The 24,412-nt window shown below is 46.4% G+C and overlaps 1 protein-coding gene across 1 annotated transcript in view; it reads left to right on the plus strand.

Annotated features, from left to right (window-relative positions):
* Window positions 1–24,412, plus strand: part of LOC120933443 (complement C3-like) — a 176,472-nt gene that overhangs the window by 79,128 nt on the left and 72,932 nt on the right. The window contains exons 17-19 of the mRNA XM_040346661.1: window positions 4,569–4,778; window positions 19,227–19,380; window positions 21,344–21,429. Of these exons, the coding sequence (XP_040202595.1) occupies window positions 4,569–4,778; window positions 19,227–19,380; window positions 21,344–21,429 (450 nt within the window). The remainder of the gene's footprint in view (window positions 1–4,568; window positions 4,779–19,226; window positions 19,381–21,343; window positions 21,430–24,412) is intronic.

The following is a 24,412-nucleotide window of genomic DNA, read 5'->3' on the forward strand; positions in this document are numbered from 1 at the left end:
GGGTGACACAGGGGACTGGGTGACACAAGGCTGGGTGGCACAGGGGACTGGGTGACACTGGGGACTGGGTGACACTGGGGACTGGGTGACACAGGGGACTGGGTGACACAGGGCTGGGTGACACAGGGGACTGGGTGACATAGGACTGGGTGACACAAGGATGGGTGGCACAGGGGACTGGGTGACACAGGGGACTGGGTGACACAGGACTGGGTGACACAAGGCTGGGTGGCACAGGGGACTGGGTGACACAGGGCTGGGTGGCACAGGGGACTGGGTGACACAGGACTGGGTGACACAGGGGACTGGGTGACACAGGGCTGGGTGGCACAGGGGACTGGGTGACACAGGACTGGGTGACACAGGGGACTGGGTGACACAGGGGACTGGGTGACACAGGGGACTGGGTGGCACAGGCGACTGGGTGACACAGGACTGGGTGACACAGGGGACTGGGTGACACAGGACTGGGTGACACAGGGGACTGGGTGACACAGGGCTGGGTGACACAGGGGACTGGGTGACACAGGACTGGGTGACACAGGACTGGGTGGCACAGGGGACTGGGTGACACAGGGCTGGGTGACACAGGGCTGGGTGACACAGGGGACTGGGTGACACAGGGCTGGGTGGCACAGGGGACTGGGTGACACAGGGCTGGGTGGCACAGGGGACTGGGTGACACAGGGCTGGGTGGCACAGGGGACTGGGTGACACAGGGGACTGGGTGACACAGGGCTGGGTGACACAGAGGACTGGGTGACACAGGGCTGGGTGACACAGGGGACTGGGTGACACAGGGCTGGGTGACACAGGGGACTGGGTGACACAGGGGACTGAGTGACACAGGGCTGGGTGACACAGGGGGCTGGGTGACACAGGGCTGGGTGACACAGGGCTGGGTGACACAGGGGACTGGGTGACACAGGGCTGGGTGACACAGGGGACTGAGTGACACAGGGGACTAGGTGACACAGGGCTGGGTGACACAGGACTGGGTGGCACAGGGGACTGGGTGACACAGGGCTGGGTGGCACAGGGGACTGGATGACACAGGGCTGGGTGGCACAGGGGACTGGGTGACACAGGGGACTGGGTGACACAGGGGACTGGGTGACACAAGGCTGGGTGGCACAGGGGACTGGGTGACACAGGGCTGGGTAGCACAGGGGACTGGGTGACACAGGGGACTGGGTGACACAGGGGACTGGGTGACACAGGGCTGGGTGGCACAGGGGACTGGGTGACAGGGGGCTGGGTGACACAGGGGACTGGGTGACACAGGGCTGGGTGGCACAGGGCTGGGTGGCACAGGGGACTGGGTGACACAGGGCTGGGTGGCACAGGGGACTGGATGACACAGGGGACTGGGTGACACAGGGGACTGGGTGACACAGGGGACTGGGTGACACAAGGCTGGGTGGCACAGGGGACTGGGTGACACTGGGGACTGGGTGACACTGGGGACTGGGTGACACAGGGGACTGGGTGACACAGGGCTGGGTGACACAGGGGACTGGGTGACATAGGACTGGGTGACACAAGGATGGGTGGCACAGGGGACTGGGTGACACAGGGGACTGGGTGACACAGGACTGGGTGACACAAGGCTGGGTGGCACAGGGGACTGGGTGACACAGGGCTGGGTGGCACAGGGGACTGGGTGACACAGGACTGGGTGACACAGGGGACTGGGTGACACAGGGCTGGGTGGCACAGGGGACTGGGTGACACAGGACTGGGTGACACAGGGGACTGGGTGACACAGGGGACTGGGTGACACAGGGGACTGGGTGGCACAGGCGACTGGGTGACACAGGACTGGGTGACACAGGGGACTGGGTGACACAGGACTGGGTGACACAGGGGACTGGGTGACACAGGGCTGGGTGACACAGGGGACTGGGTGACACAGGACTGGGTGACACAGGACTGGGTGGCACAGGGGACTGGGTGACACAGGGCTGGGTGACACAGGGCTGGGTGACACAGGGGACTGGGTGACACAGGGCTGGGTGGCACAGGGGACTGGGTGACACAGGGCTGGGTGGCACAGGGGACTGGGTGACACAGGGCTGGGTGGCACAGGGGACTGGATGACACAGGGCTGGGTGGCACAGGGGACTGGATGACACAGGGCTGGGTGGCACAGGGGACTGGGTGACACAGGGCTGGGTGGCACAGGGGACTGGATGACACAAGGCTGGGTGGCACAGGGGACTGGGTGACACAGGGCTGGGTGGCACAGGGGACTGGGTGACACAGGGCTGGGTGGCACAGGGGACTGGGTGACACAGGGCTGGGTGGCACAGGGGACTGGGTGACACAGGGCTGGGTGGCACAGGGGACTGGATGACACAGGGGACAGCTACATAAAAAGTAAAACATTTTTAGAGCCTTTTTTTTTTTTGTACCTCCATCCATGTTGTTCTGCCCAGAACGTGGGACCTTGCGATCATCCCTGAGGCCGGTAGCTCCGCCCCTGAGGCTGGTAGCTCCGCCCCCACGTGACAGGCGGGGCCACACCCCCTCACGAGTCCCGACCATTGTAAGTGAGGGAGGCGGGCCAGCACCTAAGCATCAGAGCCCTGAACCGCCGAATGGCTCAGCAGCTGGAGGAGCCGGGGGAGGGAACTGTCAGTGTACTGCATGCGATAGTTCCCTCCCCGCGCCCCCGCACAATCCACAGCAGACAATGACATTAATTTCCCTCTCCACCTCCGGGTACACACTGCTGTAGGTGCGCCCTGCATATAAATCGAGCTGGTCTAGGAGGGCGGGACGGACTTTTCTCACAGCAGCGCGGCAACATTTTTAACACTCGCTGCCCGAGGAGGAGGGAGCGGATCTCTGCGCTGCAGCCACAGCTTAGCCCAAAGCGGCCCAGGGCAGGCAGCCTGGCGGGAAATTTCCCGGTATCCCGGTTGGCCAGTCCGGCCCTGCCGAACCGGGGAGGGGGGGGGGGTGTTCAGCTCATCCCTAGTCAACTTAGAGTGATATTAGTGTTTTACAGCAGCTGAGTCACAGACAGACCTTTCTTAGAAAGGAGTGTGAGATATTGATCTTCATCTGAAGTATTTTTAATTGGTTTAACCACTTCCAGACCTGCGCACGACGATGTACGTCCTATTTTTAAAGACTGATATCTCGGTAACGGCAGCAACTGCTGCCACAACCGAGGTATCGATCTTTAGTGTGCGTGGTCCGGTACACGATAACGGCGGTCTCCGCCGCGAGATCGCCGTTATCGGTGGCGGGAGAGGGCCCGCGCCCTCCCGCCGCTCTCCCGCGCCCTCCGCCGCTTACCGGAGCCGTCGGTAGCGGCGGAGGAGATCGGGACCGTTCGGCTGGTGACTGGGGACGAGACTGAAGGAAAAATCTCCTTCGCCCGTCCCCATAGCTCTGCTGGGCGGAAGTGACGTCAAAACGTCAGTACCGCCCAGCCTCTTAAAGAGACAATTTTTTTTTTTTGTCATTTGAAAAAATGACAGTTTCAAATTTTTTTTTTTTGCATTTTAGTCTAAATATGAGATCTGAGGTCTTTTTGACCCCAGATCTCATATTTAAGAGGACCTGTCATGCTTTTTTTCTATTACAAGGGATGTTTACATTCCTTATAATAGGAATAAAAGTGATCCATTTTTTTATTTTATTTTTTTTCAATGTAAAAAGTAATAAAATAAATAAAAATAAATAAGAAAACAAAAAAAAATGTTTAAAGCGGCCCGTCCCGACGAGCTCGCGCGCAGAAGCGAACGCATACACGAGTAGCGCCCGCATATGAAAACGGTGTTCAAATCACACAAGTGAGGTATCGCCGCGATCGTTAGAGCGAGAGCAATAATTCTAGCCCTAGGCCTACTCTGTAGCTCAAAAAATGCAATCTCTAGAATTTTTTAAACATCGCCTATCGAGATTTTTAAGGGTAAAAGTTTGACGCCATGCCACGAGCGGACACAATTTTTAAGCGTGACATGTTGGGTATCATTCTACTCGGCGTAACATTATCTTGGGCCAAATTTATTGTTGTCTTATTTTTTAATTCAAAAAAGTGAATTTTTTCCAAAAAAAGTGCGCTTGTAAGACCGCTGCGCAAATACGGTGTGACAAAAAGTATTGGAATGACCGCCATTTTATTCTCTAGGGTGTTAGAAAAAAATATATATAATGTTTGGGGGTTTTACGTAATTTTCTAGCAGAAAAAACTGTTTTAGCCCTGCAAACACCAAATCTGAAAAACGACTAAGGTCTGGAAAGGGTTAAAATGAAAGTTTGGCTGGGCTTTAGGAAAAGCAGGTTTTTCAGGTGTGCTAAATGGATCATCCCATTGGATCCTTAATCTTATATTTTTATAGTGAGGTTTAATGTGTGGCTTATTCAGTACAGGAGGTGGGGTTAGTTTGTGCCAGGGTTGAGTTTAAAGCAGACCCGCTAGACTAGTATACCCTCAAAACTGCTCTGTAAATGTAAAAAAATAAGAAGGTTGTCCGTATTCTCCACCACTAGGGTCATGCATTGGAAAATAATTATGAATAAGTGTGCTTATAATATTTTGTTTGTAAAACCAGCACAACAGTTCCAGGATGCCAACCTACGCAAGTGCTGTGAAGATGGCATGAAGGAAAATAACATGAAATATACCTGCCAGAAGAGATCCGAGTATGTCCTGCAACAAGGAGAGTGTGCCAAGGTCTTCCTTGAGTGCTGCAAGTTCATCTTTGAGCCAAAAATCATACGGGGAAAGCCTAAGAGACCAATGTCCGCAAGGCCTGGAATCTGTAAGTACCACCTACATTTAGTCATTGTAAACCCTAGTCGAATGGCATTTAGTTTGCTATAGCACTGTGTATCATATTATTGTGCATCCTCAACAATTGCCATGTATTTTATATATATTTCTTCATTTTTTTATCTCTTTTGTGGCATCTCAGCCAGGGCCGTCTTCAATATTGATTGGACCGTGGGCAAAACAATTCTTGGGGGCCCCCATGCAATTTTGCTCTCCACCTGCTCGCCTGAGACATACAATAAATATCAGCTAGACTTAAAATCAGTTTACTGTATCAGATCAGGCAGTCATTGCGATTGTATGCCAGAGGTTACAGCATATCATTACCACTTACTGACTGGTTGCTAGAGGTTACAGCACACATTATGGCTCACTGATTAGTTGCTAGAGGTTCTAGCACATGATTTATTCTTGTTGATTGGTTGCTAGAGATTACTGTACAGTAATACTGCTCAGTTGCTAGAGGTTACAGCACATCATCTCTTTACCGCAGAGAGGCATTATATACATATGAATGCCGGCTTTCTTTACATATGAATGCTTCCGGCCTCAGCTATTTACATATGAATGCTGCCGCTATTTACATATGAATGATGCCACTATTTACATATGAATGATGCCGCTATTTACATATGAATGATACCACTATTTACATATGAATGATGCCACTATTTACATATGAATGATGCCACTATTTACATATGAATGATACCACTATTTACATATGAATGATACCACTATTTACATATGAATGATGCCACTATTTACATATGAATGATACCACTATTTACATATGAATGATGCCACTATTTACATATGAATGCTTCCGGCCTCAGCTATTTACATATGAATGCTGCCGCTATTTACATATGAATGCTGCCGCTATTTACATATGAATGATGCCACTATTTACATATGAATGATGCCGCTATTTACATATGAATGATACCACTATTTACATATGAATGATGCCACTATTTACATATGAATGATGCCACTATTTACATATGAATGATACCACTATTTACATATGAATGATGCCACTATTTACATATGAATGATGCCGATATTTACATATGAATGAAACCACTTTTTACATATGAATGATACCACTATTTACATATGAATGATGCCACTATTTACATATGAATGATGCCGCTATTTACATATGAATGATACCACTATTTACATATGAATGATGCCACTATTTACATATGAATGATACCACTATTTACATATGAATGATACCACTATTTACATATGAATGATGCCACTATTTACATATGAATGATGCCACTATTTACATATGAATGATGCCACTATTTACATATGAATGATGTCACTATTTACATATGAATGATACCACTATTTACATATGAATGATACCACTATTTACATATGAATGATGCCACTATTTACATATGAATGATACCACTATTTACATATGAATGATGCCGCTATTTACATATGAATGCCGATTATTTACATGTAAACACAAGGGGCCAGATTCTCGTACGCTCGCGTAACTTTGTGCGGGCGTAACGTATCTGATTTACGTTGCGCCTCCGCAACTTAGACGGGCAAGTGCTGTATTCTCAAAGCACTTGCTCCGTAAGTTGCGGCGGCGTAGCGTAAATCGGCCGGCGTAAGCCTGCCTAATTAAAATTTGCATCAGGGGGGCGTGTTTTATGTAAATCTTCTGTGACCCGATGTGATTGACGTTTTTCCCGAACGGCGCATGCGCCGTCCGTGGGATTTCCCAGTGTGCATTTCTCCAAGGTACGCCGCAAGGTTTCGACGTGAACGTAAATGACGTCCAGCCCCATTCACGGACGACTTACGCAAACGACGTAGCTTATTCAAATTTCGACGCGGGATAGACGGACAAAAATTGTTACGCCGCACTTACGCCACCATATAGCAGGGGTAACTATACGCTGGGAAAAGCCTAACGTAAACGGCGTAACTTTACTGCGTCGGCCGGGCGTACGTTTGGGAATTCGCGTTTCTAGCTAATTTGCATACTCGACGCGGAATTCAACGGAATCGCCACCTAGCGGCCAGCGTAAATATACAGTTACGATCCGACGGTGTAACACAGTTACGCCAGTCAGATCTACGGGAAATCTATGCGTAACTGATTCTAAGAATCAGGCGCATAGATACGACCGCGCTACGCAGAGATACGATGGCGTATCTGGAGATACGCCGTCGTATCTCCACTGAGAATCCGGGCCAGGGTCTGCAGGTGAGTCATCTGTACACAACAATAGGGCAGAGCTGGGCAGCATTAGTAGCAGCACTTTACACTGAGATATCAGGGCACAGCACAGGACTAAAACTTCAAGGGGCAAGGGAATTTAAACTGGGATAGTTGGCAAGTATGAGGCAGCTGCTTTGGGCCCCGCAACAATGACAGGGCCCAGGGCAGCTTCCCCTTTTGCCCTGCCTTAAAGACAGCCCTGATCTCAATGCTGCTGATCTTCTGCAGCTTATTTTCCGTCACTTGATGTCTATACAAACTCCAGCGATGTCTGCATGGCATTTTTCAAGAAGAATATGGAGCACCCTAAAATGAAAAAAAATAGAGCTACAAGGCTCAATCAGGTCTAAAGTCTCCCCATAACCTTACTAAATCCACATAATCATCTCCTACACCATCTACATTGAGGGGGTTACTGTAGACCTAAACTTATGGCTGTTGCACACAGACATACATTATGTATGGGCTATAGACATGCATGCCTACATATTATTATTATTATTATACAGGATTTATATAGCGCCAACAGTTTGCGCAGCGCTTTACATCAGGGAAGACAGTACAGTCACAATACAAATCGATACAGGAGGGATCAGAGGGCCCTACTCGTTAGAGCTTACAATACATATGAAGAGTCACATCTGCTGCGTTATTCTGACTAGACATGTGCAATTCGTTTCGATTCTAATTAGTTTTTTAACAAATTTTGAGAAATTTGTTAATTCCAAATCTTCGTATTTCCGAATTTTTCAATTTCAGAATTTTCGTATTTCCAAAATTTCGAATTTTCGTATTTCAGAATTTTTTATTTTCCGAATTTTCATATTTCAGAATTTCAGAAATTAGTATTTTCGGAAATTTGGATTTTCGAAATTTGGAAATTCGAGATTGTGAATTTTTAAATTTTCGAATTTTTTAATTTCCGAATTTTAAATTTCAGAATTTTTCAATTCGAAAATTCGAAGATTCAAAAATTCAAAATATTCGAAAATTCCGAAGTTCGGAAATTCGTAATTTCGAAATTCCAGATTTCCAAAAATCCGAAATTCGGAAATAAAAAACTCTGGAATTAAAAAAAAAAGGAAATTCGGAAATACAAACGTTTTTCGAATTTTAGATTTTCGAATTTTGTAATTTCGAAATTGCGAATTTTTCGAATTTCTGAAAAAGACCAAAAAAACAAACATAACATAAACGAAAAAAATAAAGAATTTATCGGCAGTGCACATGTCTAATTCTGACCATAGTCATTTATAACAGAATACACTGTGTGAAGCTAATACTTGCGTTTACATGCACATGCGTATAGACATATTTTCAAGTATGCAACAGCATATTCTGTAATGCATGTATATGGGCAGAATTACGGTACGTAGCAGATATGGCTCCTGGGTGCCGCCAGTACAGGCTTGTACACCCTACATACGCTTATGTACAAGAGCTCTTATTATGCAAATGTTAATGCATACTTTGTCCCATAAAAACAAATGTAGCACCCCTCTAGAGGTATGTGGGTACCCCAGAAATATGGTGGGCTAGCTTTTTTACAGGACTGAGGGGGTAATCCACAAAGATCCGGCGTAACTTAATTTTTCCCATTTAAGTTACACTGCCTTAAAATTTCTACCTAAGTGCCCGATCCACAAAGCACTTACCTAGAAATTTTTGGCTGTGTAACTTAAATTCCGCCGGCGCAAGGCGTTCCTCTTTTCATGGGGGCGATTCCCATTTAAATTAGGCGCGCTCCCGCGCCGGCCGTACTGCGCATGCTCGTGACGTAATTTTCCCGACGTGCATAGCGCGAAATTACGTTACGCCGAGCTTTGTGGATTGCGACGGGTCAATAAAGTTGCGTCGGAAAAAAAAAAAGATACGGCGCAAAAAAAAAAATTCAAAACAAAAAAAAAATCGCGTCGCTGGACAAAAGGGTCTGCTTTTACATGGTGTAAACAGTTTACACTTTGTAAAAGCAGCCCTAATTTTGCGTTTGCAAACTAAAACTTACGGAGAAAAAACGAAGCTGAAAAGCTTTGTGGATCTCCGTAAGTGCTAATTTGCATACCCGAGGCGGCATTTCGACACAAAATGCCCCCAGCGGCGGATGCGGTACTGCATCCTAAGATCCGGCAGTGTAAGTCCCTTACACATGTCGGATCTTCTGCCTAACTATGGAAAACTGATTCTGTGGATCAGTTCCATAGTTAGAAACAGGGATACGACGGCGTAACAGCAATTACTCCATCGTATCCCTTTTGAGGATCTGGCCCCGAGTTCTTGGCTAAAAATGTTGATTAAAGCGGTTGTAAACCCCCATCTACTCCCCTAACTAGTAACATCTTCTTAAAGCCAGTGTCCCGCTGCATCCATCGATCTTTATCTAGTAAATGTCACTATTCTTTTTATGGTTTAAATCCTTACCTTTGTGAAGTCTCTTTCTTCTACTATGCCGGCGCCATTGTTCTTGTGGTCTTCCGCGTCTTCTACAGTGAAAACTTCCGCCCACAGTTGATTACGATGGCTGTAATCCCGCACGGCAAATATTCAAGCCTCTTCTTCGTTTCCGGTTACTATGGAAACGAAGAGAAGCTCCTCACAGCGTATGCCAGGAAGCTGTTATCAGAGCTTCCGGAGCATGCTGCAGATGCTGGGTCACCAATCGTGTAGCAGCTAATCAGTAATCCAGGCTTCCCGCTCTGGAATCTTGCGCCGTCTTCCTCCTTCATACCTTGTGACGTAGGAGTCACAAGGTAAACATCCATGAGCCTGCGGGGGGCGGATCACACCGCAAACTATCGCGCGATGTCGGGGCTGACGTCAACAGCAGGAAATGACGCAGCCCCGACATGAACAGAGATTTTGTCCGGCATGGTCTCGGCTGGCCGGTCTAGCTATCAGACAGCGCATGCGCGGAGTGACGTCACCACTCGGGATATCGGCGATATCCCGAGAAGGAAGGAGGTAAGGAAAAAAACAAAGACAGCGACGCATGGGGGTGTAAATATACATGTCTTAATACAAAGTGTAACATTTGGGTTTACAACCACTTTAAGAAACATTTGGCACCAGTCACTTTAAGTGTCTTTTTAGAATTTTATTGGTAAACACACAAGGAACACAAGGAGAAAGGGATAAGTGCTGCAGATACCCCAAGCAACACTTAAAGAGCTTCTACAGAGTAAAAATGACCTTCAGGTTAACATTGGCAACACTGTACATAGCACCTCCAGCTGTCTTGCAGACCTCTCTGTGCTTCCTCCTTGACCTATGTGCATTCTCCCAAGAGATTCACCAGATCCCTACAAAAAAAAAAAAAAAACAGCCTTTTCCCAGCAGAATCTTGGTTCAACGTCCTCCTCGACCAGACAGGACAGCTCCAGAAGTCAACTTCTGGCCTAACTCAAGCTTTCAGTACAGAGCACATGGCTACAGGCCTAACAAACCAAATCATTTAGCAACACCTACCACTGCCAAAGCCCAGGGGAAAAAACGTTAACCAGACCACTTCCGAAAATATTTATATCCTCCCCCAGCATGCACAAGTAGCAATATATCTTCTATTGGTTGGCCAGAGGGAGCATATGGCTAGATTCAGGTAGGCAGGCGTATGGTTGCGGCGGCGTAGTGTATCGTGTTTACACTACGCCGCCATAAGTTAGCAAGGCAAGTACATGATTCACAAAGTACTTGCCTGCTAAGTTACGTCGGCGTAGCCTAAATCGGGCGGGCGTAAGCGCGCCTAATTCAAATTTAGCTGAGGGGGCGTGTTTTATGGTAATGGGGGGTGACCTTACGTGATTGACGTATTTTACGAACGGCGCATGCGCCGTCCGTGTACATATCCCAGTGTGCATTGCGGCAAAATACGCCGCACGGTCCTATTGGTTTCGACGTGGACGTAAATGACGTAAATCCCTATTCACGGACGACTTAGGCAAACAACGTAAAATTTTCGAATTTCGATGCGGGAACGACGGCCATACTTAACATTACTATTCCAGCTATTTGATGGAATAACTTTAGGCCTGATAATGCGTTACGTAAACGGCGTATCTGTACAGCGTCGGCCGGGCATACGTTCGTGAATAGGCGTATCTAGTGATTTACATATTCTACGCCGACCGCAATGGAAGCGCCACCTAGCGGCCAGCCTAAAAATGACACTTTAGGATACGACGGTGTAAGACACTTACACCGCTCGTATCTGAGCCTAATGTAAGCGTATCTGGTTTCCAGAATACGCTTAAATTAGCGCCGGCGGACATTCAGACTTAGGCTGGCGTATCTACTGATACGGCAGCCTAAGTCTTTCTGAATCCACCTAATACAGTCAGGTCCATAAATATTGAGACATCGACACAATTCTAATCTTTTTGGCTCTATACATCACCACAATGGATTTGAAATGAAACAAACAAGATGTGCTTTAACTGCAGACTTTCAGCTTTAATTTCAGGGTATTTACATCCAAATCAGGTGAACGTTTTTAGGAATTACAACAGTTTGTAACAGGCTGACATGCTTTTGAACTGATGTTTTTTTCTTGTTTATATCAAATATTTGTTTTACAAATTTAAAATCATAATAATAATCAATGCAAGGTGCAGTGGAGACACATCCAAGGAATTGGGAGATTTGTAAACAGAGCACAGCAGAAGCTGCTTGCCTTGATACTGTCTCTCTCTGACAAAAACTTGGCATGAAACCAAAAACAGTATGGAGGAGCTGGAGCACTGCTCTGTCTACAAATAAACAATCAATACAGGGTACATCAATGTCATGGAAATCCAAGGAATTGAGGGATTTGTAAACAGAGCACAGCAGAAGCTGCTTGCCTTGATACTGTCTCTCTCTGACAAAAACTTGGCATGAAACCAAAAACAGTATGGAGGAGCTGGAGCACTGCTCTGTCTACAAATAAACAATCAATACAGGGTACATCAATGTCATGGAAATCCAAGGAATTGAGGGATTTGTAAACAGCGCACAGCAGAAGCTGCTTGCCTCTCTCTAATTGAAACTTGTCATGAAACCAAAACCAGTATGGGGGAGATGGAACACTGCTCTGTCTACTAATAAACATTCAATACAGGGTACATCGATGACATGGAAATCCAAAGAATTAAGGGATTTGTAAACGAAGCACAGCAGAATCTGTTTTCCTTTAGACTGTCTTTCTCTGATTGAAACTAGACATGAAATCCAACAGTAGGACGGAGGGAAAGGAGCCCTGATCTGTCTAATTCACCTCTCCGTGTAAATTCAAGCTTACGCTACAGAGCTCTTTTTTGCCAAAGCCGATAAGAATAGACAGATAAACATGTGGAAATAAGCTTAACATCACTGTAGCACCCCCTGACCTCCAGTAGCAAGGCAGTGCCCCCAGAAACATGCTGGGCTGACATTTACCCCAGGGTAGATCTCTTAGGCATAATGGGACATGTTGGCAGATGGGCGCCAGTCACTTTTATGTGAACACAAAACGTTTTTTTTTTTTTACTCGAGTCCATGGGAGAAAGGTTTAGAGTTGCAGATGCTCAGTTTTTCAGCAGAATTCCATCACTTCACTTGGAACAACACCTTGATTATTTGTTTAAAGGGTTAGTAAAGGAATTTTTTTTTCCTTTAAAATAACAAATGTGTCATACTTACCTCCACTGTGCAGTTCGTTTTGCACAGAGTGGCCCCGATCAACGTCTTCAGGGGTCCCATAGCGGCTATCTCTGGTTCTCCCCGCAAGTACTGACCACAGTCATGCGAGAGAGCTCGCATGGTAGTGAGTAATTGCTGACGCGCTCCCGTGATACTGCATCACTCGGCCCCGCCCCTCGGTGCGTTGCGTCACTGGATGTGATTGACAGCAGCGCCAGCCAATAGCTGCGCTGCTCTCAATCCATCCGCTCCAGCCAATCAGCGGCCAGGCTGAGCGGCGAAGAGGATCTCGGGACCGCGCACGGGACTTTTGAGGGGTCAAGTGGGGCCGGCGTCATCAGATGTTTTTTCACCTTAATGCATAGATTGCATTAAGGTGAAAAAAATGTTTTCTTTACAACTCCTTTAAGCCTAACCTACCTGGTGGTGAGTTCTTCTAACTTTTGATGCACACCCACCCAGCGGATCCAGTGGATCCAGCGCTGTCCAGCTCAGAGCCTCTTCTTTTCTAGCAGCACTCAGTCCCGCATTGCCATGTTTCCATGTGACATCATCGCTAGGCTGCCGGCTGTCCCGGGTGACACATGGACAGGCCCGCCCCCTCCTTTTCTCAATGAAAGCCTAAGCCTCCTGGGGACATACATATCCTGGGAGACACAGTGGGCAGCATGAGCATCCTTTCTCCAGGAGAGGCACCCAGCTCCCACACATGAGGTTCCAAAGTAAAAGCCCTGATGACATCTCCAGTAGGATCCTGCTCCATCCTACTCCCGAGCTTCTGCAGAAGAGTCAACCGACCTCCATGGGACTCCATCTGCCTAGGGTTGCCACCTGTACAGGATTCACCCGGACAGTTCGGGTTTTGAATCATGTGTCCAGGTTTCAGGCGGACTGAAACCTGGACACATTATTGAATTCAGACCAGGCTGTGTCTCCCCAAGTAACTAAGATAGTCACACACAAATATGTTGCTGTCCGAGAGCTTCAGCGGCCGACTGGTGGCAGGTTTGGCATCACTGGAGGGCAGGATGATGATGTCGGGAAGAGTAATCTGGCCACACCCACCATTCGCTGCGGCACGCTATGCGCACCTCATTACTACTCTCCTTGGGACACCCAAAGGTGTCCCAGACAGCTAAAGTGTTCGGGTTTGGCTTGAAGAAAAGGTGGCAACCCTACATCTGCCTCCAGATAGGATCAGCATCACCAGGCCTCATCACATCTAGACCCCTTCAGGCTAGCAGACCTAAAGGAGAAACTCCAGTAGCCAGCCCCAAATATTTATACTCTTCCCCATAATGTACTGTACCACTGGCACAGGAAACTCTTAGTGGTTGGTTGGGAAATGATATGAATATCCATAATTCATACCTACTGTGTGATCTTTCACTAATTCCAGAGCTGACAGTGCCACCAACTGACAGAGGGGAGAACTGACAGCCAGGCTGGACTTATTAGGGAAAGCTGAACAGACTACAAATTGGCATTGGTTGACTGCAGCCATACAGAATTACATTTAGAGACATTCCTGCGTAAGGCAGGGGGGGGCTACACTACACCTGATACCTAAAAATCTGAATCCAAAATATAAATATTCATATGCAATATTTAACATCTACTCGACTGAAAAAATATTTTTTAATTGTATTTTTTAGTCAAGAGAAGAAAGAAAATTTTGCGTGCACACAGTGTTGGTGACCTGTCCCGTAAGTTATTCCAATGCAAATGCAAAGCATTTGTAGTTGATTTAATAAAGAAAATAGACTGTTCATTTTGCAAGGAAAGTTGCACTTTGCAAGGGAATGTTCTCCAGAGCTTAGTAAATGAGGTGAAGTTCTGTTGACTTCCATAATCCCATTATGTGCAGGCAAAAACGTTTTGGGTTTTTTCCTTGCATGTGATTGAGTATTCTCTGCAAAGTGAAATTGTATGTTATTTCATAAACTCGTGGGAAAATTCCCTTACAGGATGCAATTTCACTTGCTTAGGAGGCCCATCCATTAAAAGAGCATGGGTGCTGCCCCCCATCCATCCGCCGCCTCCCCTATCCATGCATCCGGCCCCTTTCAGGACACCGGACTATGGATTCCAATGTGGAGGGGTTGCTTTTTGAAGCACCTATTAGAGCCAGAGACTCTAATAGGCTTCAATATAGGATTGGCTCAGGTCGCAGACAGTGGGCTTCGATCCCACCAAGGTTTGTTACAACAGCAAATTCCGATGGAAAAAGTCTGATGGAATTTTTTTCCTTGGATATTCCGCCCATGTGTGTGTCTCATCAGAGTTTTTCCTTCCGGAAATTCCGACGGACTTAGAAAGAGAACATGTTCTTTTTTTTTTACGACGGCAAAAATTTTGGAAATTCCATTCGTCTGTATGGAACGCCGACAGAGAAAAAAACATGCATGCTCAGAATCAGGTCGACGCATGATCGGAAGCCTTGAATTTATTTTTCTCAATTCGTCGTAGTGTTGTACGTCACCGTCTTCTTGACGGTCGGAATTTAGTGTGACAGTGTGTATGTAAGACAGCTTGAACGAAATTCCGTCGGAAAAATCCGTCTGCGTTTATCCCGACGGAAATTGCAATTCTGTGTACAAGGCATTAGAGGAGGAGGGGTGGAGCTGGAAGCCACCATGCAGGAGAGCACTCGGAGCCGAGCCACTCGCCACGATGGGGTAAGTGCGGGACCGACCGGCAAACCGCACGGGGGGGGGGTGTTTGTGTTGTTTGTGTGCTGCTCAGCGGGTAGTTGTGTGCCGCTCGGAGGGTAGTTGTGTGCCGCTCGGAGGGTAGTTGTGTGCCGCTCGGAGGGTAGTTGTGTGCCGCTCGGGGAGGTAGTTGTGTGCCGCTCGGGGAGGTAGTTGTGTGCCGCTCGGGGAGGTAGTTGTGTGCCGCTCGGAGGGTAGTTGTGTGCCGCTCGGGGAGGTAGTTGTGTGCCGCTCGGGGAGGTAGTTGTGTGCCGCTCGGGGAGGTAGTTGTGTGCCGCTCGGAGGGTAGTTGTGTGCCGCTCGGAGGGTAGTTGTGTGCCGCTCGGGGAGGTAGTTGTGTGCCGCTCGGGGAGGTAGTTGTGTGCCGCTCGGAGGGTAGTTGTGTGCCGCTCGGGGAGGTAGTTGTGTGCCGCTCGGGGAGGTAGTTGTGTGCCGCTCGGGGAGGTAGTTGTGTGCCGCTCGGGGGAGTGGTGTGGCACTCGGGGGGGGGGTAGTTGTGTGCCGCTCGGGGAGGTAGTTGTGTGCCACTCGGGGGAGTGGTGTGGCACTCGGGGGGGTAGTTGTGTGCCGCTCGGGGGGGTAGTTGTGTGTCACTCAGGGGGGTGGGTGGTTGTTTGCCGCCACCCCTCCCAAAAAACACCAGCCACCACTTTTCACTTGCATAGAGAACAGTCTATTTGCATTTAGTAAATCAACCCTATTGCAATAACATGAAAAATGTACACAGCAATCCTTTTTTGTCCACGAACGTTGGAGTGAGAGCAATAATTCTGGTGCCAGAGCTCACGTTTAACTTTAAACAGAATAAGCAAAGCATTGCCTTTGGACAATTTTAGGTCAAAATTTCACAGACCTACGCATTTTTAAATCTTGACATGTTTGGTATGTATTTACTCGACACAATCTCAGATTTTATACATTACCAAAAAAGCGGGTATTGGTTTGTGTTTGTGTGCATTAAAATTCAATTCAGTATGTTTTTACATGGCTGCGCAAATATCTTGTGACATAAAAAAGTTGTAGCGCCCACCATTTCATTCTCCAGGGCCTCTGCTTTTAAGAAAATATATAATGTTTAGGGGTTCTAAGTCATTTTCTAGCAAAAAAATGCTGATTTTTAACATTTACAGTCTATGAAAAATTTCAAAATTGCCCCGGTAGACAAGCGGTTAAAGCACACATCAATCTTCCTTATTAGGTAAAATGTCCTTCCTAACCCCCAAATGGCGATGCAGCTGCGGATCAGTTGAAAGCAGCCCAGTAACCACTGCAGAACAGATATGCCCACACTGTTATTATCCCCTTAACGCCCGCCGCACGACTATTTACGTCCTTGCCTTCTAGCGGGTCGGGGGTCCGATCGAGACCCCCCCCCCCGCTGCGTGCGGCGGGCGGATTCCCACGGGGAGCGATCCGGGACAACGGCGCGGCTATTCGTCGCGATCGCTCCCCGGAGCTGAAGAACTGGGAGAGCCGTATGTAAACATGGCTTCCTCGTGCTTCACTGTGGCGGCTGCATCGATCGAGTCATCCCTTTTAGAGGGAGACTCGATCAATGACGTCAGTCCTACAGCCACACCCCCCATCAGTTGTAAACACACACTAGGTGAACCCTAACTCCTACAGCGCCCCCTGTGGTTAACTCCCAAACTGCAACTGTCATTTTCACAATAAACAATGCAATTTAAATGCATTTTTTGCTGTGAAAATGACAATGGTCCCAAAAATGTGTCAAAATTGTCCGAAGTGTCCGCCATAATGTCGCAGTCACGAAAAAAAAACGCTGATCGCCGCCAATAGTAGTAAAAAAAATGTTTTTTATAAAAATGCAAAAAAACTATCCCCTATTTTGTAAACGCTATAAATTTTGCGCAAACCAATCGATAAACACTTATTGCGATTTTTTTTTACCAAAAATAGGTAGAAGAATACGTATCGGCCTAAACTGAGGGAAAAAATGTTTTTATATATGTTTTTGGGGGATATTTATTATAGCAAAAAGTAAAAAATATTGCATTTTTTTCAAAATTGTCGCTCTATTTTTGTTTATAGCGCAAAAAATAAAAACCGCAGAGGTGATCAAATACCACCAAAAGAAAGCTCTATTTGTGGGGAAAAAAGGACGCCAATTTTGTTTGGGAGCCACGTCGCACGACCGCGCAATTGTCTGTTAAATCGACGCAGTGCCGAATTGTAAAAACGCCTTTGGGCATTTAGCAGCATATTGGTCCGGGGCTTAAGTGGTTATAGTAATAAATGTACCTGTAATAACAGTCCAATCAGGTATTGCTGGCTGTTGCTGTCCCAGGAGGAGTGGATTTGGTATCACTCCGCCTGTAACCAGAGCCAGTGCTATACTGGAAGCATCAGCTTATGTGGCTCTGCTCTGCAGCCGCTCGCTTCTTTGGCTTCATTCACAACACTGATGCTCTTGGATGGCGGATCGGCAACCCGTAACCTGGGCTTGCCAACCTGCCATCCCAAAGCAGGAGGTTGCGGGCCACATCAGAGAGCTCTGTGAGCCACATGTGGCCCCCGGACCACTGGTTGGGCACCCCTAACCTAGGCCATCTTTATGTAGAGCATGTTGAACTTGCAGTGACCAGTATGAGAGAGTGAGAGCGATAACACCAAATTTAACACACCTGCTCCCATTCACACCAGAGAGCTTGTAACACTAACGACTCACATGACACCGGGGAGGGAAAATGGCTAATTGGGGCCAATTTGGATATTTTCACTTAGGGGTGTACTCACTTTTGTTGGTTTAGACATTAATGGCTGTGTGTTGAGTTATTTTGAGGGGACAACAAATGTACACTGTTACACAAGCTGTACACTCACTACTTTACATTGTAGCAAAGTGTTATTTCTTTAGCGTTGTCACATGAAAAGATAGAATAAATTATTTACAAACATGTGAGGGTGTACTCACTTTTGTGAGATACTGGGCCAGATTCACGTAGATTCCGGCGTAAGCTATTTACACTACGCCGCCGCAACTTAGTGGAGCAAGTGCCGTATTCTCAAAGCACTTGCTCCGTAATTTTCGGCGGCGTGGTGTAAATGGCCCGGCGTATCCCCGCGTAATTCAAAGGGGGCGGCTTGTATTTAAATTAAGCGCGCCCCCGTGCCGAACGAACTGCGCATGCGCCGGCCTTAAACGTAGCCCAGTGCGCATGCTCCGTAGTACGCCGCAAATACATTGGTTTCGACGTGAACGTAATTAACGCACAGCCCTATTCGCGACGAGTTACGTAAACAACGGAAAAACCAGACGCTGTCCCGACAGCCATACTTAACATGGCATACGGCGGACCGACGTAAGGTTACCCCAGATATAGCAGGGGTAACCTTACGCTTACGGAAAAGACGTAAACTACGGCGAAGCGGCGCAAATACGTTTGGGATTTGGCGTATTTGGCTCATTTGCATATGCAACGCTAAAATCGGCGTAAAAGCCACCTAGCGGCCAGCGTAGTATTGCATTTAGGATCCGACGGTGTAAGTGACTTATCTTGTTTTGAGAATACAAAACAATGATACGCCGGCGGGATTTTCGAATTACGCCGGTGTATCTGTAGATACACCGGCGGAATTCTTTTGAGAATCTGGCCCTTAGTGTGTGTGTGTGTATGTATATATATATATATATATATATATATATACCTGTGTGCTTTGAAAAATAAGATGGCATTGACCCAAAAACGATCATAATTTCACCTTTTATTATCATTCTGCAAAATAGTAGACAATGTTCTCATTTACTGTTATTTTTGATGTCACGTTGTGCCATTTTGTCTCCTCTTTCCAGTCCGTCCCAGTTCCAATATCATAGACACAGAAAAGGCAGGGAGTCTTGACCAGGACAGCTATGAACCCATGGAGAATTTCAGGTCACGGAGTATCTTTTATGAGAGCTGGTTGTGGAAGATTGAGAGACTGCCCACTAGAGCAGACAGCAGAGGGTAAGTGTAACCGTGCATTGGCTTTACACCACCGATAACAACCCATGTTTGCCAAAGTTTGCCACTAGAACTACTCAGGACTGCTTTAACCTTAGGGGCTTATGGTGCAGCTACCCTTGCACCACTGGTATGCCCGGTACACACGATCAGTGCTCTTTTTTTGCTAGACCAGCTATAGGTAGGGGCATGGTCAGGTGATCACCTGTCCCTTATCTATTGATTAGCACTCCTGTGCGCCTACTGAGGAGACTTTAAAACTCATAGTTAGGACTGCAGTACACAGAGTGCCTTGACGGGGCCTGCAGCTTACACAGGTATTTGCAAATGCGTGCAACTAAACCCCTGTTTTTAATGCATACAGCTAGACAGGAACTCCACTTTAATGTCTGTTTAGAACATATAAAAAATATAGACTAATGTATTAGTTAACCCCCTTAGCGGTAAACCCGAGCGTGACTCGGGGTTGGTTTTCAATGTTAGGATCGGTAACCCCGAGTCACGCTCGGGGTGGACGTGTAGAGTGTGCAGCGGCGCGGCTTACCTTCTCGCTGGATCCACAGGCAAGTTACTCACCTTGTCCCTGGATCCAGCGATGCCACCCCGCTGTGTGAGCGAGCGGGACCTCCTCGCTCGATTCACAGTCCCCGTGTGCCGCCGATCTCCGTTACCTGCGATGTTACGACGCACGGGGGCGGAGAACGGCGCCAAATTCAAAAAAGTAAACAAACACAATACATACAGTATACTGTAATCTTATAGATTACAGTACTGTATGTAAAAAATACACACCCCCCTTGTCCCTAGTGGTCTGCCCAGTGCCCTACATGTAAGCGATTTTTTGCTGGCAATTTTTCTGGGCAATGGCTGGTGTTGGCACGTAAATCATCACGGCACCATGCTTGATATGGTGTCAGGGGGAATTGAAGCGCATTATTTATAGTATTACATTGTAGTAATAAATTAAATAGTTCAACTCGCCATAATGCAGAATCAGTGGGAGCCCTGAACGTGTTACTTGCCACGTTGCTTGCCACCAGATGCAGAATGTCTCCTGCCATGCTGCCTGCCACCAGATGAGGAATGCCACTTGCCACCTCACCTGCCACCAGATGCGGAATGTCACTTGCCTTGCTGCCTGCCACTAGATGTGGATTGTCACTTGCCATCAGATGTGGATTGTTACTTGCCACGCTGCCTGCTACCAGATGTGGATTGTCACTTGCCACGTCACCTGCCTTCAGATGCAGCTTGTCACCCGCTCCGTTGCTTGTCACCAGATCTGGATTGTTACTTGGCACCTTGCCTGCTACCAAATGTGAATTGTCACTTGCCACATCGCCAGCCAGTGCCAACAGATGTTAATTGTCACTGCATTGGTGGCAGCACTGGTTCATGTAGCACAGAGGCAGGCCTTGTGTCAGTGAACACTGGATATGCCGGTGACTATGTGAAACACGGACAACCCAGCATAACAAGTGATCAAGGTTCAAATATCTGGCTCCCATGCCCCAACTTCACTTGGCGCCTCTTATCCTGGAATATATATTGGCACTAACTGCACCCATTACAGAAAGGCTTTATCTAAAAGGGGACCTAACACCCAATTGCATAATTCCCTATTGCCAGTGCCACACTATTTTGGGACAGAGCCACCAAGTGGCAGACTTACTAACTGCACCTGCTTACAAGTACTCCCAGAAGAGAGAAGGGGAAATGGTGAAGGAATGGTAAGTATTATCTGGGGGGGATAAAGCATACTTGTTACCTTTGCTATAACTGGGAAAAGCACAGGTCTTCTTTAGATGTGCACTTCATGGTTTGGAGGGTTGAATGGCAGGTAGAAAGGATTCCAGAAAAGAAAAGAAGCCTATAGGACTTCCAGGAGCTTGAAAATATTACAATTGTAAATCAAATATTATACTTTGTACAGGAATATGCAATGGTTTCCATTTGTCTATCACAGGTATGCATCAAAGACTATCAATGCCAACTTACCAGAGTCCATCACTACTTGGGAATTCACAGCAATCAGCCTCTCTCCTAACTCAGGTACCACATCAAATGAAGGCGTATACTTAACCACTACATTACCGAGCCTATTTCTGAGATTTGGTGTTTACAAGTTAAAAAAAAAATGTTGCTAGAAAATTATTTAGAACTCCCAAGAGAATAAAATGGCGGTTGTTGCAATGCTGTCTGTCACATCGTATTTGCTCAGCGGTCTTACAAGTGCACTTTTTTTGGGAAAAATACACTTTTTTTAATAAAAATATAAGACAACAGTAAAGTTAGCCCATTTTTTTTTATATTGTGAAAGACAATGTTACGCCGAGTAAATTGATACCCAACATGTCACGCTTCAAAATTTAGGCCGGTTGTGGAATGGCGACAAACCTTTACCCTTTAAAATCTCCATAGGCGACGTTTAAACAATTCTACAGGTTGCATGTTTTGAGTTACAGAAAAGGTCTAGGGCTAGAATTATTGTTCTCAATCTACTGATCGCGTCGATACCTCACATGTGTAATTTGAACACCGTTTTCATATGCGGGCGCTACTCACCTATGCGTTCGCTTCTGCGCGCAAGCTCGGCGGGACGGGGCGCGTTTAAAGTTATTTTTTATTATTTATTTTACCTTTTATTTTTTCACTGTTCTTTAAAAAAATAAAATAAAATTGTGTCACTTTTATTCCTATTACAAGGAATGTAAACATCCCTTGTAATAGAAAAACACATGACAGGTCCTCTTAAATTTGAGATCTGGGGTCCAAAAGACCTCACATCTCATATTTACACTAAAATGCAATAAAAAAATAGCTATGGGCAGAAGTGAGGTTTTGACGTTGCTTCCGCCCTGCAATGACTTGGAGACGGGCAGGGGCCATCTTCCCCTCACTTGTCTCCATGTCAGGCTAGGGACAGGTCCGGATCGCCTCTGCCGTTATCGACGGCCACGGTAAGCGGTGGAGGGCACCGGAGCGTGGCGGGAGGGGGAGCCTCTCCCGCCACCGATAAAACTGATCTTGCGGCGAATCCGCCACAGAGACCACTTTTATCTGAAAGAGAACCGCCGGCTCTTGAAGAGGATACTGGGGTTATGGTAGCTAGCTGCTACCATAACAACGGTATTCCTCTTTAATATAAGACCCAGGCTTATTTTCGGGGGAAACATGGTATATTCAGATATACTGTAAAAGGTTTTCCAACATAATTCCCTCTTTTTTAGAATATACCTGTGTAGTGGCCGCCCATTATTAAATTATGTTCGAGACCAACATACATTCTCTTTAACCGCTTGCTTCCCACAGGACAGCAATAAACATCCTGTCTTTAATGTTGGCAACAAAAGACACAGTAGGGCTTATTTTCAGGGTAGGTCTTACCATGTAATGTGCTGTCTTCTCTCTCCCTGCCTGACAGGAATCCCCAGTGTGAACTGAGTTAAAATGCTTGTAAAATCCTATAATCCACTCTACTACTGTATTATATAATGTACAACGTGTGTGTTTCTGTAATATAATGGTGGCAATAACATTCGTAATAGCGCCGCTCTGCTCACTTGCCCGCAATTATATTACAGAAACACACACATTGTACAATATTTACTACTATTTACTACTAAAATAGAGTGGATTATAAGATTTTACAAGCATTTTAACTGCTTGCCGACCAGCCGCCGCAGTTATACGGCGAGAGCCCGTAGCTATACGTCCGCTCTCGCGCAGGCCACTAGGGGCGCGTGCGATCGCTCATTACAGAGCGAGGACCGGGAGCTGTGTGTGTAAACACACAAGTAGAGTCCTGTCGGTCCTGTCAGGGAGAGAAATGCTGATCTTCTGTTCATACAATATATGAACAGAAGATCAGTCATTTCCCCTAGTCAGGCCACCCCCCCTACAGTTAGAACACACCCAGGGAACATACTTAACCCCTTCCCCGCCCCCTAGTGTTAACCCCTTCACCGCCAGTGGCATTTTAATAGTAATCCAATGCATTTTTATAGCACTGATCGCTATAAAAATACCAATGGTCCCAAATATGTGTCAAAAGTGTCCGCCATAATGTCGCAGTACCGAAAAAAAATCGCTGATCGCCGCCATTACTAGTAAAAAAAAAATATTAATAAAAATGCCATAAAAATACCCCCTATTTTGTAAATGCTATAACTTTTGCGCAAACCAATCAAACGCCTATTGCGATTTTTTTTTACGAAAAATATGTAGAAGAATGCGTATCGGCCTAAACTGAGGAAAATACATTTTTTTATATATATATTTTTGGGGGATATTTATTATAGCAAAAAGTAAAAAAAAATATGTTTTTTTCAAAATTGTCGCTCTATTTTTGTTTATAGCGCAAAAATGGTCCCAAAAATGTGTCAAAAGTGTCCGATGTATACTCCATAATGTCGCAGTACCGAAAAAAATCGCTGATCGCCGCCATTACTAGTAAAAAAAATATATTAATAAAAATTACATAAAAATACCCCCTATTTTGTAAACGCTATAACTTTTGCGCAAACCAATCAATAAACGCTTATTACGATTTTTTTTACGAAAAATACGTAGAAGAATACGTCTCGGCCTAAACTGAGGAAAAAAAATGTTTTTTTATATATTTTTGGGGGATATTTATTACAGCAAAAAGTAAAAAATATTCATTTTTTTCAAAATTGTCGCTCTATTTTTGTTTGTAGCGCAAAAAATAAAAACCGCAGAGGTGATCAAATACCACCAAAATAAAGCTCTATTTGTGGGGAAAAAAGGACGCCAATTTTGTTTGGGAGCCACGCCGCACGACCGCGCAATTGTCAGTTAAAGCGGCGCAGTGCCGAATCGCAAAAAGTGCTCTGGTCTTTGACCAGCAATGTGGTCCGGGGGTTAAGTGGTTAAACTAGGGCTTATTTTCGAGGGGAGGGCTTATATTACAGTCCTCCTGGAAAATAATGTAAGGTCTTATTTTCGAGGTAGGTCTTATTTTCGGAAACACGGTATGAATATGGATGGTGGGTTACAGTACTCCACAAGGTAG

The sequence above is a fragment of the Rana temporaria genome, chromosome 3, assembly GCF_905171775.1.
Source record: "Rana temporaria chromosome 3, aRanTem1.1, whole genome shotgun sequence".
Lineage (NCBI taxonomy): Eukaryota > Metazoa > Chordata > Amphibia > Anura > Ranidae > Rana > Rana temporaria.